The sequence below is a fragment of the Dendrobium catenatum genome, unplaced genomic scaffold (genome assembly GCF_001605985.2).
Source record: "Dendrobium catenatum unplaced genomic scaffold, ASM160598v2 fragScaff_scaffold_1510, whole genome shotgun sequence".
Classification (NCBI taxonomy): domain Eukaryota; kingdom Viridiplantae; phylum Streptophyta; class Magnoliopsida; order Asparagales; family Orchidaceae; genus Dendrobium; species Dendrobium catenatum.
In genome coordinates this window covers 240,308-251,992 of record NW_021319972.1, presented here as the reverse complement: position 1 = coordinate 251,992, position 11,685 = coordinate 240,308, and the positions used below count along the sequence as shown (strand labels likewise).

Genomic DNA, 11,685 nt, shown 5'->3' with positions numbered 1-11,685 from the left:
TTGAAAATCTAAATATAAGTTTTTTATTTTTTCATAACTATGTAATCTAGTTATGTTTCCTATTTCCTAAGCAGTTTTTTATTAAAAAATTTCTAGTTTTAAAAATTTTTATACCAAAAATTGATTTTAAAAAGCAAAAAAAAATTGTCCCAAACTAAGCCAGTATAGCATGAGTTGAATATAATGATAGTTAAGTTAAAATCTTTAAAATTGTGATTATCTGAATTTTGATTTTAACAAGTTTAAAATTGAATTAAATATATTGTCAAGATGAATTTATTGGCACTACAATTGATCCGATTTGAGTTCAAATAAATTCAAATCAAGTACTTGAATTCATATCTTGAAGCATCAGGATAATAATTGAAGGACTAGATAGTTTACTAATCTTGCATGGTTATTAATCAATGTTATTTATAATTCTTTTTATTCTAAATATTTTTTTAAATGAATGAAAAATTTTTGGATGATGATTATTCATTTGTTTAATTGAAGTATTAGCGGCTCTATGGCTATTTAATTGAAAAAATTTTGTAATTCTCTCCAATCAGATCCTATAGATTCTATATCGTTACTATCTGATACGATATGACCAGTTCTATCTATAGGCTATATTGTGTCGGGTTGGGACACTAATTGTCAGAAACAAAGTGTTCGCATGTGCTCCGACAAGCATGCTTTCTAATGGATCAATTTTTTGAGTTATGAATTAAATGATGCACTTAATTGTGCACAAAGTATTCTATTAGCGAAAGTTGAATTAAAAATTTCTACAAAGTTCTCTTGATTGTCGCAAATCATAGCTACCAACAATAATCCTTATGTTAGGTTGAGTCAACTGTTTTTGTTAAACTAAGTAGATTAGAGCCTATGATAACTCGGAATAACATAATCATGGGATTTTAATCTATTTATTTATTATGAAGGAAATATATTTTTAATTCGAAAAGCATTTTTTTATATATTGAATATTTTGCGCCTAATAATTAGCCCTAATTGAAAGTTCTCTCTCATGACTATGAGGAATGACTAACCATACAGACTTGCTCATATGAGAATTGTGAAACTAGATTTGAAAATCCTCATAAAATAAAAACGAAATATATAGATACTATCTTATATGCAATCCAATCTCACTTTTAAAAATTTGACCTAGAACTCAATTCTTTAAGAGAGTCGAGTGGAGATTTTTTAAGCCCACATGCCTAAAATAATCATAAGGTGGCTAAATTATTTTTAAAGCATAAACTCCAAAGCCACATTGACCAAATAGGTGTCAATTTCGGGTCACGAGACGGGTTCGGGTCGAACCCGGAACTGACCCGCGTTCAAAAGGGTCTACCCTAACCCGACCTTAGTATGAAGAAATATAAAAACTAATTTTATAATGGCTAAAAAAAAGATCATATACAACTAATATAAAATAAAATATATTAGAATAAGCAACATAATATAAGCTAAGATTAATTTTCATTACTATAATTCATGAGAAAAGTACATTAATGATGTAGGAATGAAAATAAATAATTTTTTTTTGCGAAAAAAAAAACTTAAGATATACATGTGCAAGAAAAAAGATTTGAAAATTCTAATATTATTGACCTGCGCATGGTCGCAAAGTCTTTCTACACATGCGCGAGAGTGGTGCCAATCGAGCTTTTCTTTCTTTTTGTTTTTGCTTGGTGACTTTTCCGTCCTATTTTAGCCACACAAACTGCTATCAGCATCAAATAGTACATACAACTCATTCTATCAGCGTCATTATGATTCATCTCATAATTTTTTTTTTTTTTTGACATTTAGGTCGTTTAACGCAAATTCATATGTACAACATACAACATATACATAAAAACTTAAATCCAAGGCCTCTTAGTTGAAAGGATAAGCTCTCAACCAACAAATCAAGATGAGCTGTGTATTCATCTCATCCTCAGTCTGTCCCAATTTGATTAAGGTTTCGTTTGGGATTACTTTTTATTGTTTCTTAAAAAAGCTTTTTAATAAAAAAAATAATCTTTTTTACTAAAAAATTGCTTTAAAAAGTAACAAAAAAACAGTAAGCCTGAATGTTACTTCATATCAACAATATGAGAAAGATATTATAAAAGTTTATGAAATAGAAAATTTATAGTATATAACATTTCAGATTTTATAAATTTTACATCTAAAATTAGTGAAAAAATTTAAAACTTTTAATAAAAAAACTAATAATTATCTTCATAAAAAAATTAAAAAAAAAACTAATAATTATTTTTAAGACCGGGCTAAACTTCTTCCCAGCCACTGGCCGCGAAATTATTACTTGTGATCATTGGATCGTTGGGAGGCCGCGCCACGTCACCTGATATACAGTGATACACAGTAAATTGGTGACATGGCGAATCTTAATTGACCTCCAAACGACATCCGATGACAACACGTAATAATTTCGCCCTTGTGACACCATTCATATCGCTCCTTAGTGAGATCACGTCGCAACTTACTCACCTTCATCAGCTAACACTCGTTATCAATCCTAGTGTCAGTGATATCCCATGGCATCTTTCTCACCTCTTATTCATCATCAAGGGTGGATATTCTCATGCCATCGATGTCATCACCAATGACATCTAGTTATTGGGTAGATAGATAGTAAAATTTAAGTATTAAACAAGTTTACTACATAATTTTAACTGTTTCTGGATTCGCATAAAGATTTTAACAGTTCAAAAAATTTTATTATATTTGAGACGATCTTCTTGGTATTAGCTGCTAACATGAAACTATGAAGTAATTGAAAATATATAGCTTTCTGAGGACAAATTTTTTTAGTGGACAGTGGATGTAACTGTGAAGCCGCCTCCACCGAACAATCCCACATTCAAATACGGCAAAAGAGCCTCCCTATCATCGTCTTTCATGTCCAACTTCTCCCACCATTGTCTGTCACCCCATATCTCTTTCAGCTTCCTTACAACCATCTCCTTCCCAAAAGGTAGCGCCTTCATCTCTGGGCAATCCATAACACGCATCACTTCCAATGAAGGGAACGCAAATGACTCTCCAAACACTCTCAAGCTTCTCAAATCCCTTAAGCAGAGCCTCCTAAGACTTGGGAATGCCCAACTGGCCGCTCCAACGCCATTCACTTCTTCACCACCGAAACTGATTTCATTATCAGCATCGACTATTTGCTCCATTGAGCTGCAACGATACACAGTGAGATCTTCCAAGCTCGGTAATCGGATCACCCACGAGAGGTTTGACAAGTTGTGGCAACCAGAAATCGTCAGCATAGTCAAACTCGGCAGCATTTCCGCAGGACAAACTCCTCTCCAAACAATCTCCTTTAGCTCCGGCAAGCTCCTGAGCTCTACTTCCTCCAACCTCGATAGGGAACACTTATCGCCGCCACCGTCATATTCCATGGACACCACCTCTAAGCTCTCACATAACTCGATTTTTAGCATCTGGATACTGAAACGAATGCTGCGGCTCCCTAGCTGCAAAGGCGAGAGAAGCTGTAGTGGCTCATTGAATCCCACCAGTTTCCTCAGCCCCAGCCGCCAAGTCAGTACATTTGGGAGCTGGGCAAGCTGGTGCAGATCTTCAATGCTCTCTAAAACGATACCCACGCCTTTCAAACAACCACGCAGCCTTGAGAGCTCTTTCCAGTTATCGCACCAAGTATTAGTCATGTCGATCACGGACAACATCACAAGCTTCTCCAGCAGACCGCTAGGAATGATGATACATTCCAGATCCCTTAAGAGCAAGAATCTGAGCTCGCGGAGATTACTGAGCTGCACTGGAAGCGATGGAATGTTTGTGTGGGAGATATTGAGGTATCGAAGATTACCAAGCAGGCCAATTTCCTGCGGCAGGTCGTAGATTGCTGTATAGGAGAGATCGAGATAAGTCAAAGCAGTAGTCCCATGAAAGAATCCAGTCACAGACTTAAAGGAGATGCTTCCCTGTACCATCAACGTTTCCAGCTTGAAACAATTGGACGGAAGGCCAGATGTGTCGCTGACATTGCTTCCAACAAGCGACATCTTTTCCGCCTCTCTGTGCCAATCCTGGGAAGCCGTTACACTAGAAAGGACGATGAATCTGTTTTGCCTCTCACCACAATCCGACGCAATCCAGAGAGCGAGATCTCTTACCACGTCATGCATCTTCACCTCTCTGTCTTTGTTATTCCCTGGTTCAAGGAGGCACGCAGCTTGCAACCCACCGATCATGGCGTGCCCGCTGTCATAAGCTTCGTTGATGTTGTCGAACTTGCGTTCGTCGACCAACCCATGCCCCATCCAGCAATCGATGAGATCAGTCTTAGAAATCGAGTGATCTTCTGGCCACAGAGAACAGAGCATGAAGCACTTGCGGAAAATTTCATCAGCCAAATTGTCGTAGCTGAACTTCAGTTTGGGAAGAATCTTGTCACCCATGCCTTGGATTTCATACGGCCGAGACTTTTGAAGCAAGGTAAGGGCGTTCTGCCACTCCCTTGGTGTTTTCTTCGTGCACATCGCGGCACCGATGACCACAAGAGCGAGCGGAAGCCCATCACACTCTTTAGCCACATCTTGTGCAAGCTTTGGAATCCTAATGTGCGCTTGGAGAGTCTCCTCGCCAACTTTCTCCTGAAAAAGCCTCAATGCTTCTTCCTCGTTTAGGCACTCAACCTTCATCTTTGGCCGAGCTTGCATCTCCCCACAAACACCTTCGAGCCGTGTGGTGAACACCACCTTCTGCTTCTTAATTCCGTTTTGGGGAAGCTGGGGGATACCTAAATCTGCGAACTCTATGGGTTGCCAGAGGTCGTCGAGGAGTAAAAGAAAGCTCTTGTTTTTCAAAAAGTCCATGATCTCCATCGCTTGTCGGGTCCTATCTTTGCGCAGCGGTAGACCAAGCCACTTTGAGATGTACCGCTGGAGCTTCCCAAGCTGGTAGTCCTTGGATGCCACGGCCCAGATAACGTGGTCGAACATCGGCGGGGTTTTCCCTGCTTCCGATGAACATAGCAGCTCCTGGTTGAGGCTGCGCAAAAGAGTGGTTTTTCCCACGCCGCCCATGCCCCAGATGCCGATGATTCGGGATCCATCGTCTTGGAGAAAAGCTTGGAGTTGGGAGAGGTACAAGACCATGGTACGGTTGGCCGGCGGCGGCTCGGCCGGGACTACCCGCACTCCGTTTGGTGGCAGCCTGGTGGCAACGATGCTAAAGTCGTAGTCTTTGCCCAATGATCTGACTTTAGCAAGGCTTTGCACCGCGCGGCGGTTGATGAACCAACGAAAGGATCCATTTTCATGGTCAGTTTGGATTTTGGAGACCATTTCGTCGATGGCGGCGACCTTTTTTAACCAGTCCTGGACTTGATGAGTCGGCGTTAGGCCGCCCAGCTCGGCGGAGCGGATTCTGTTATTGATGTCTTCGCCCTTGCTTCGGAGGTGGATCATGGCGTCTGTGAGCCGAGTAATTCCGGGTTTGGGATCGCGGAGATATTCCATTGGCCGTGACAGGCCTGTCCATACATCGGTGAGGAATTTGAGTGGATCGAGCTGGAAGTTGACGCACATGGCGAGACTAGGTTAGTAGCTTGACAGAAGCACAACTGCAAGAAAAAAAATAGATCTTGAAAGAAAGATGAAGACTGGGAATTAATGGAGGAAGCTGAGAGGAGTTGCAAATGATTGGGGGTAGATAAGCTAACTTTCACAGAGGTTACATTGAATTTTTGGGTATTCTATCTGTCATTATATAAAGCTTAGAGAAAGGGAAACTGCCGTGCAAGACTTCAGAGTCTTTTTTTTTTGGGAATTTAAGACTTCGGAGTCAATTCAATCATTCTGAAATTTAAGTCTTTAGATTATTTTGTTGGGATTCCAAGATTTATAAGTATTTAGGAGATTTTGTAATTTAAAATTATTCATATTAATTAATTTTTCAATTATTTTAATTTCATAAAGTCATTGTAACATAAAACTGTTAGTAATTTGATCCAGTTTGTATGTTTTTATCAATTTACAAATTTACCCTTTCTATAGATAGTTTTAGTTTAAATAGAGAAGTCTTATATTGATTTGAATGATAAGTGAAGTCACTTATGTCTAGTTTGAAAGATGCACTTTAAAAGTTAAAACAATAAGTAGACCCTTCTCATAAGTTCAATAGAGTGTATCTAAATTAAGAGAAATTATTACGTGCGGAATCTGGATGTTGCTCTTCGTCTGAACTCCAATGAAATCGCGACCCATGGATTTTATATAATATGTACAAGTACACATATTATGATTTCATTGAATTCTAAAAGCTACATTCGAACTCAACTCAATAATTTCTCCATAAACTACACATATGTTAATCATGAATTAAATATAGGAAATTTATGGCCTTTTGAAGCCTTCAGTTGGCCTTCATCCATCTTCAGCCAACCAGCCTGCAGATGTCTATCCTTCAAAGAATCTTGAAAGAATCCACCAATATATCCTTCAAAGCCTCCCCACGCGTTCGTCAGCTCATGCAAGCTCCGCCAATATATCCGACCTGCTTCGGTGAGTTCGATCTACCCTCTAATGCAGGTTCTTGTTTTCTTAGACAAGAAAAACGCCTCCGCCTCCTCCACCTTGATCGATTGCCTCTATCAGGCTCTGATACCAAATGTTAGGATCTTTCTTGAGAGGAAGAAGCCCTTCCTTCATGAGCTTCTTGAGAGAGGGAAGGGAGAAGTAGAAAGCAGGAAACGAAATTCGTATTTCTAAATCATACAAATCTATTACAACCTATTGCCTATTTTATAAGCACAAATGCTACACAACAAGCTACAAACCTAAATCTATGGCCAATATATAACAAGTGTGACAATCAAATCGTCAATCAATGGGTCATTAAGTCTATAATGCATAGGGGTGCAAATGACTTAAGCCGACTCGAGAGCCGGTTTGAATTCGACTTGCTAACGAGCTAGCGAGTTGAGCTTATTGAGTTTCGAGCTCATGCTCGAGTACATTTTTTAGCTCGTTGGATTATCGAGCTCGAGTACGATCTAGTATATGTTCGGTTTGTTTGCTTGACGAGTGTCCCGACTGCGCATAAGGCAGAAAGAGGACCCCTTACCACGATGTGCAATGTAAAGCACGAGCGACCGAACCGTCAAATAGGGTGGATCTAATCAACAAACTGACAAATAGAATTCTAATACTAATTTTCGTATTGAATCGCAGAATAGGAGGAATAGGATTTTTTTCTGCGGGAGTGTTGAGGTTCATTGTTAATGAGCTAGCGTTTTTTTTTTTGGTATCTGTCATTATATAAAACTTAGAGAAAGGGAAACTGCCGTGCGGATTTCAAGATTTATAAGTATTTAGGAGATTTTGTAATTTAAAATTAGTCATATTAATTAATTTTTCAATTATGTGAATTTCATAAAGCCATTGTAACATAAAACTGTTAGTAATTTGATCCAGTTTGTAAGTTTTTATCCATTTACAAGAGAAGTTTTATATTGATTTGAATGATAAGTGTAGTCACTTATGTCTAGTTTAAAAGATGCACATTAAAAATTAAAATAATAATTAGACCCTTCTACATAATTTCAATAGAATGTGCATAAATTAAGAGAAATTATTACATGCGGAGTCTTGACATAGCTCTTCATTAGAACTCCAATGAAATCGTAACATATGAATTTAAGTCCACGTATTACGATTTCATTGAAGTCCAAACATAGAGCTACCGTTCGTAACAATTTCTCCATAAATTATACATATGATAATGTTTGAAATGTTCATATGGAGGGGACATTTCTAACTCCAATAATAAAATAAGTATATTTGTTATTTTGGTATTATAGGTAAAGTCTATTATACAATAAGTAAAATATACTCTTGACATATATCTAGAAATTACATCACTTTTAATAAAATAATTATTGATTTAGATTATTATTTATTTTATTGAATAATATGATTAAAAAACATTAAATATGTAGTTCTAAATTCCATGTTAATTTAATTCGAGAGAAAATTTTAATTCACGGTTCCATCAAAAAAATCTTTCTTTTTTATCTTCTAACTTAATTTTATTAATAAAAGATATATTGTCAATCTATAATAAATTATTTTTTTAATACATTTCATTAATAATAAGCTATAATTCTTTGACATTACTCACTATATATATACCCATGTGAATCATGGTATGGATTTGATATATCGTCAAAAAATTATCTTGATCAGGCACGAATCTTGGGGCAAAATCAGGTTGGAAACTTCAAAAATTAAATTCGGGATTACCTAAACTCCGATTTCAGCAAACTTATAGTCAAACTGAGCGTCTCGGAAATACGAACCCAACGACACAAAATTCGACTCAATCAAGGCCCAAATGAGCCCAAATCAAGGACCCGAAGTGCTATTGGAAGCTTCGTACCACTATTTGAGTTACCAAATGGGTTTCCAAATATGACAAGGTTATAATCGAATTGAGCGGCGCGACGAGATAAATCCAACGAGCCCAAGATCACTGAATTCTAAAATCATTAAAGACTCCAAATGCCTTACAAACAGTCCATGATCAAGGGAATCAATATCGGCCGTCCATCCAACCACTCCCCATTTACCCTTGATCTCTCACCTATTTATGGGTCATGCCACTCCAGAAATATATTAATAGACCTCTCATTTCTCTTGAAAAGGGACCCAAGCAAGAAAGAGAAGAAGAGAAGATAAGGAAGAGAAGGAAGGAGCTCCTCCTCGACCACTGCCAGAGTTTCGTCGGACCACCGCCTGAGGACCTCACCATCGCCGGACCACCACCTGAGGCCCTCACCTTCGCCGGACCACCTCCTGAGGCCCTCACCATCGTCGGACCACCACATGAGGCCCTCACCTTCGCCAGACCACCACCTGAGGCCCTCACCTTTGCCAAACCACCACCTGAGGACCTTACCATTGCTGGACCACAGCCTGAGGCCCTCACCTTCACCGAACCACCACCTGAGGCCCTCACCTTCGCTGGACCACCATCTGAAGCCCTCACCTTCGTCGGACCACCGCCTGAGGCCCTCACCATCATTGGACCACCACCTGAGGCCCTCACCTTCGCCAGACCATCGCCGGAGGCCCTCACCTTCACCGGTCTTCCACCTAAGGCCCTCGCCTTTGCCAGACCATCATCTGAGGCCCAGAGTTCTACCAGACCATCATCTGAGGCCCAGAGTTCTACCAGACCATCATCTGAGGCCCGAAGTTCTATCAGACCATCATTTGAGGCCCGAAGTTCTGCCATACCATCATCTGAGGCTCGAAGTTCTACCAGACTGTCGCTTAACACCCGGACCTCTATCATACAATTGTTACTTGTAATCTGATCGCCCTCTGAGGCGAGTCAGCCCATTGTAAACGGCTCAAATTCTAGTATAATCATTTTTGAAGAAACCTGGTGATCGCAAACTACTAAGAGACACAAGAATGTAAAGGAATGACGGAGCGAATGGTAAAGAGTTAGAAGCTCATCTTATTACCCAGAGGATACATTACAGAGATATATATAGAAATTACAAAGTATGTTGTACACTTGTTCGCCTCTTATAGGACATCAAGAATGTATAGAAGTTTCATTCTGATGTTCTAATAGTCCCCCTCAAACTAATGATTCTTATTCGATCGTTAGTTTGGACCGAAGAACCTTAAATCTCGGGGTGGATAGTGGTTTTGTAAAGATGTCAGCGATTTGATCCATTGTGCTGATTGGAAGTAGATTGATGTTGTTGTTTTGAATATGATATCTAATGAACCTTTGATCAATTTCTATGTGTTTGGTTCTGGCGTGGATTACCGGATTGTTAGCTATTGCAATCGCCGAGGTATTGTCGCAGAATAGATCAATGGGTTTTTCATGCGGTATGAGAAAATCGGACAATAGGTGTTTGATCCATATAGAGTCCGTTGTTGTTGCAGCAAGTGCCCTATATTCTGATTCTGTTGATGATCTTGAGATCGTGCCTTGTTTCTTTACTGTCCATGAAATAAGCGTTTGTCTTAGAAACGTATAGTAGCCAGAGGTTGATCTTCTAGTGATTGGGTCGCCTACCCAATCGGCGTCCGAGAAAGTTCGTAGTTGTAGCGTGGATCTTGTGATCGGTAGCCCAAAGTCAAGCGTCCCATGTACATACCGTAGCAGTCGTTTGAGAAGATGAGCATGGGTATTGGTTGGATCTTGCATATGTTGCGACAATATGTTGCCAGCATAGGCTATGTCGGGACGCGTTATTGTTAGATATTGAAGAGCCCATGTGATCTTGTGATACATTTTGGGGTCAGACAGAGAAGAACTAGCAGAAATCTGAGTAGGAGGCTTAGTGTATGAAGGATTAGCTAATGAGTTGCAATTGCTTCGATTAGCTTGGTGAAGAATAGATCTAGCGTACTGAGATTGAGATAGAAATAACTTATCTGGATATGAGATGATCTTGATGCCAAGGAAGTTTTGTGCTGGTCCAAGCTGTTTCATATTGAATCATTGTTGTAGTTTTTACAAAAGTGCGGTAATTGTTGTGTTGTCATTCCCAGTGAGGAGGATATCGTCGACATAAACGAGTAGGTAGATGTGGACTTTGTCATGGTGAAAGATGAGCAGCAATTGATCTGACTTGCTTTGCTGAAATCCTATAGTGATGAGATAGTTGGTGAAGGTCGTATACCATTGTCTCGGGGTCTATTTTAGACCATATATAGCCTTGCGTAAAAGACATACATGGGTGGGATGGATGTTGTCCTCAAAGCCTTTGGGTTGTCTCATATACACTGTCTTGTTTAGAGTTTCGTGCAGAAAAGCACTTGTGACATCTAGTTGTTGAACCACCCATCCGTGAAAGAGTGCTACTGTGAGCAATATGTAGATGGTTGGGAGTTTTGCTACCGGGCTAAATGTTTCCCAGTAGTCAATCCCATATTCTTGTCTGTTCCCCTGAGCTACCAGACGAGCTTTGAGCCTTGCTATTGATCCGTCTGAGTTGTACTTAGTTCGGTATGTCCACTTGCATCCTAGAATTGATGCATTGGGTGGATATGGGACTAAACACCAAGTCCCTTGTTGTTGAAGAGTTAAGAATTCAGACGTCATTGCTTTCCTCCATTCCGAGTCTCTGTTTTCTTCACTATAGTTGGTGGGATCGTGTTAAATTTGATGATCCGCAGTTTTGGGTAGAAAATTGAGACGCTTGGTTGGCTTGATGGAGCCAGTTTGAAACCGGGTAATCATTGGGTGCTTATTAGGTGGTTGGTGTTCAGGTGAGGTGGTGAAATCACAGAGGAAGTCTGTATGGTGAGTTATAGGAATAGTGGGTATTGGTTTGGAAGGCGAGTTGTGCTGGGTAGAATTGATCTTGTGATTATTGTTTTGAATATCATGGACATATGTGGGAATGAGCAGAGCAGGAGGTAGATACGCTTCTTTGATCGGGGTGCTGGTGGTGTGATGTTGAAACGGAAATTGAGATTCGTTGAATTGCACATGCCTTGAAATAATAATACGATTAGTATCTTTATTCATGCATCTGTAACCTTTCTGTTTTTCAGAGTATCCCATGAATACGCATGGGTAAGCTTTCGGGTGAAGTTTTGTGCGACCGTGAGATAGGTTTAACGGGTAACATTCGCATCCGAATGTTCATAGGTGATTGTATGAGGGAGATGTATTAAA

The 11,685-nt window shown here is 39.5% G+C and overlaps 1 protein-coding gene across 1 annotated transcript; it reads right to left on the bottom strand.

The window, feature by feature from the left end:
• Positions 1–2,689: 2,689 nt before the first annotated feature.
• LOC110115044 (probable disease resistance protein At1g61300) lies at positions 2,690–5,828 on the bottom strand. The gene has a single exon (XM_020848151.2). It carries the CDS (start codon positions 5,559–5,561, stop codon positions 2,808–2,810), a length of 2,754 nt encoding a protein of 917 aa, XP_020703810.1. The 5' UTR covers positions 5,562–5,828; the 3' UTR covers positions 2,690–2,807.
• Positions 5,829–11,685: the final 5,857 nt, after the last annotated feature.

Coding starts and splice junctions, on each gene's coding strand:
- LOC110115044 (XM_020848151.2), bottom strand. CDS start 5,561: ATGTGCGTCAACTTCCAGCTCGATCCACTCAAATTCCTCACCGATGTA.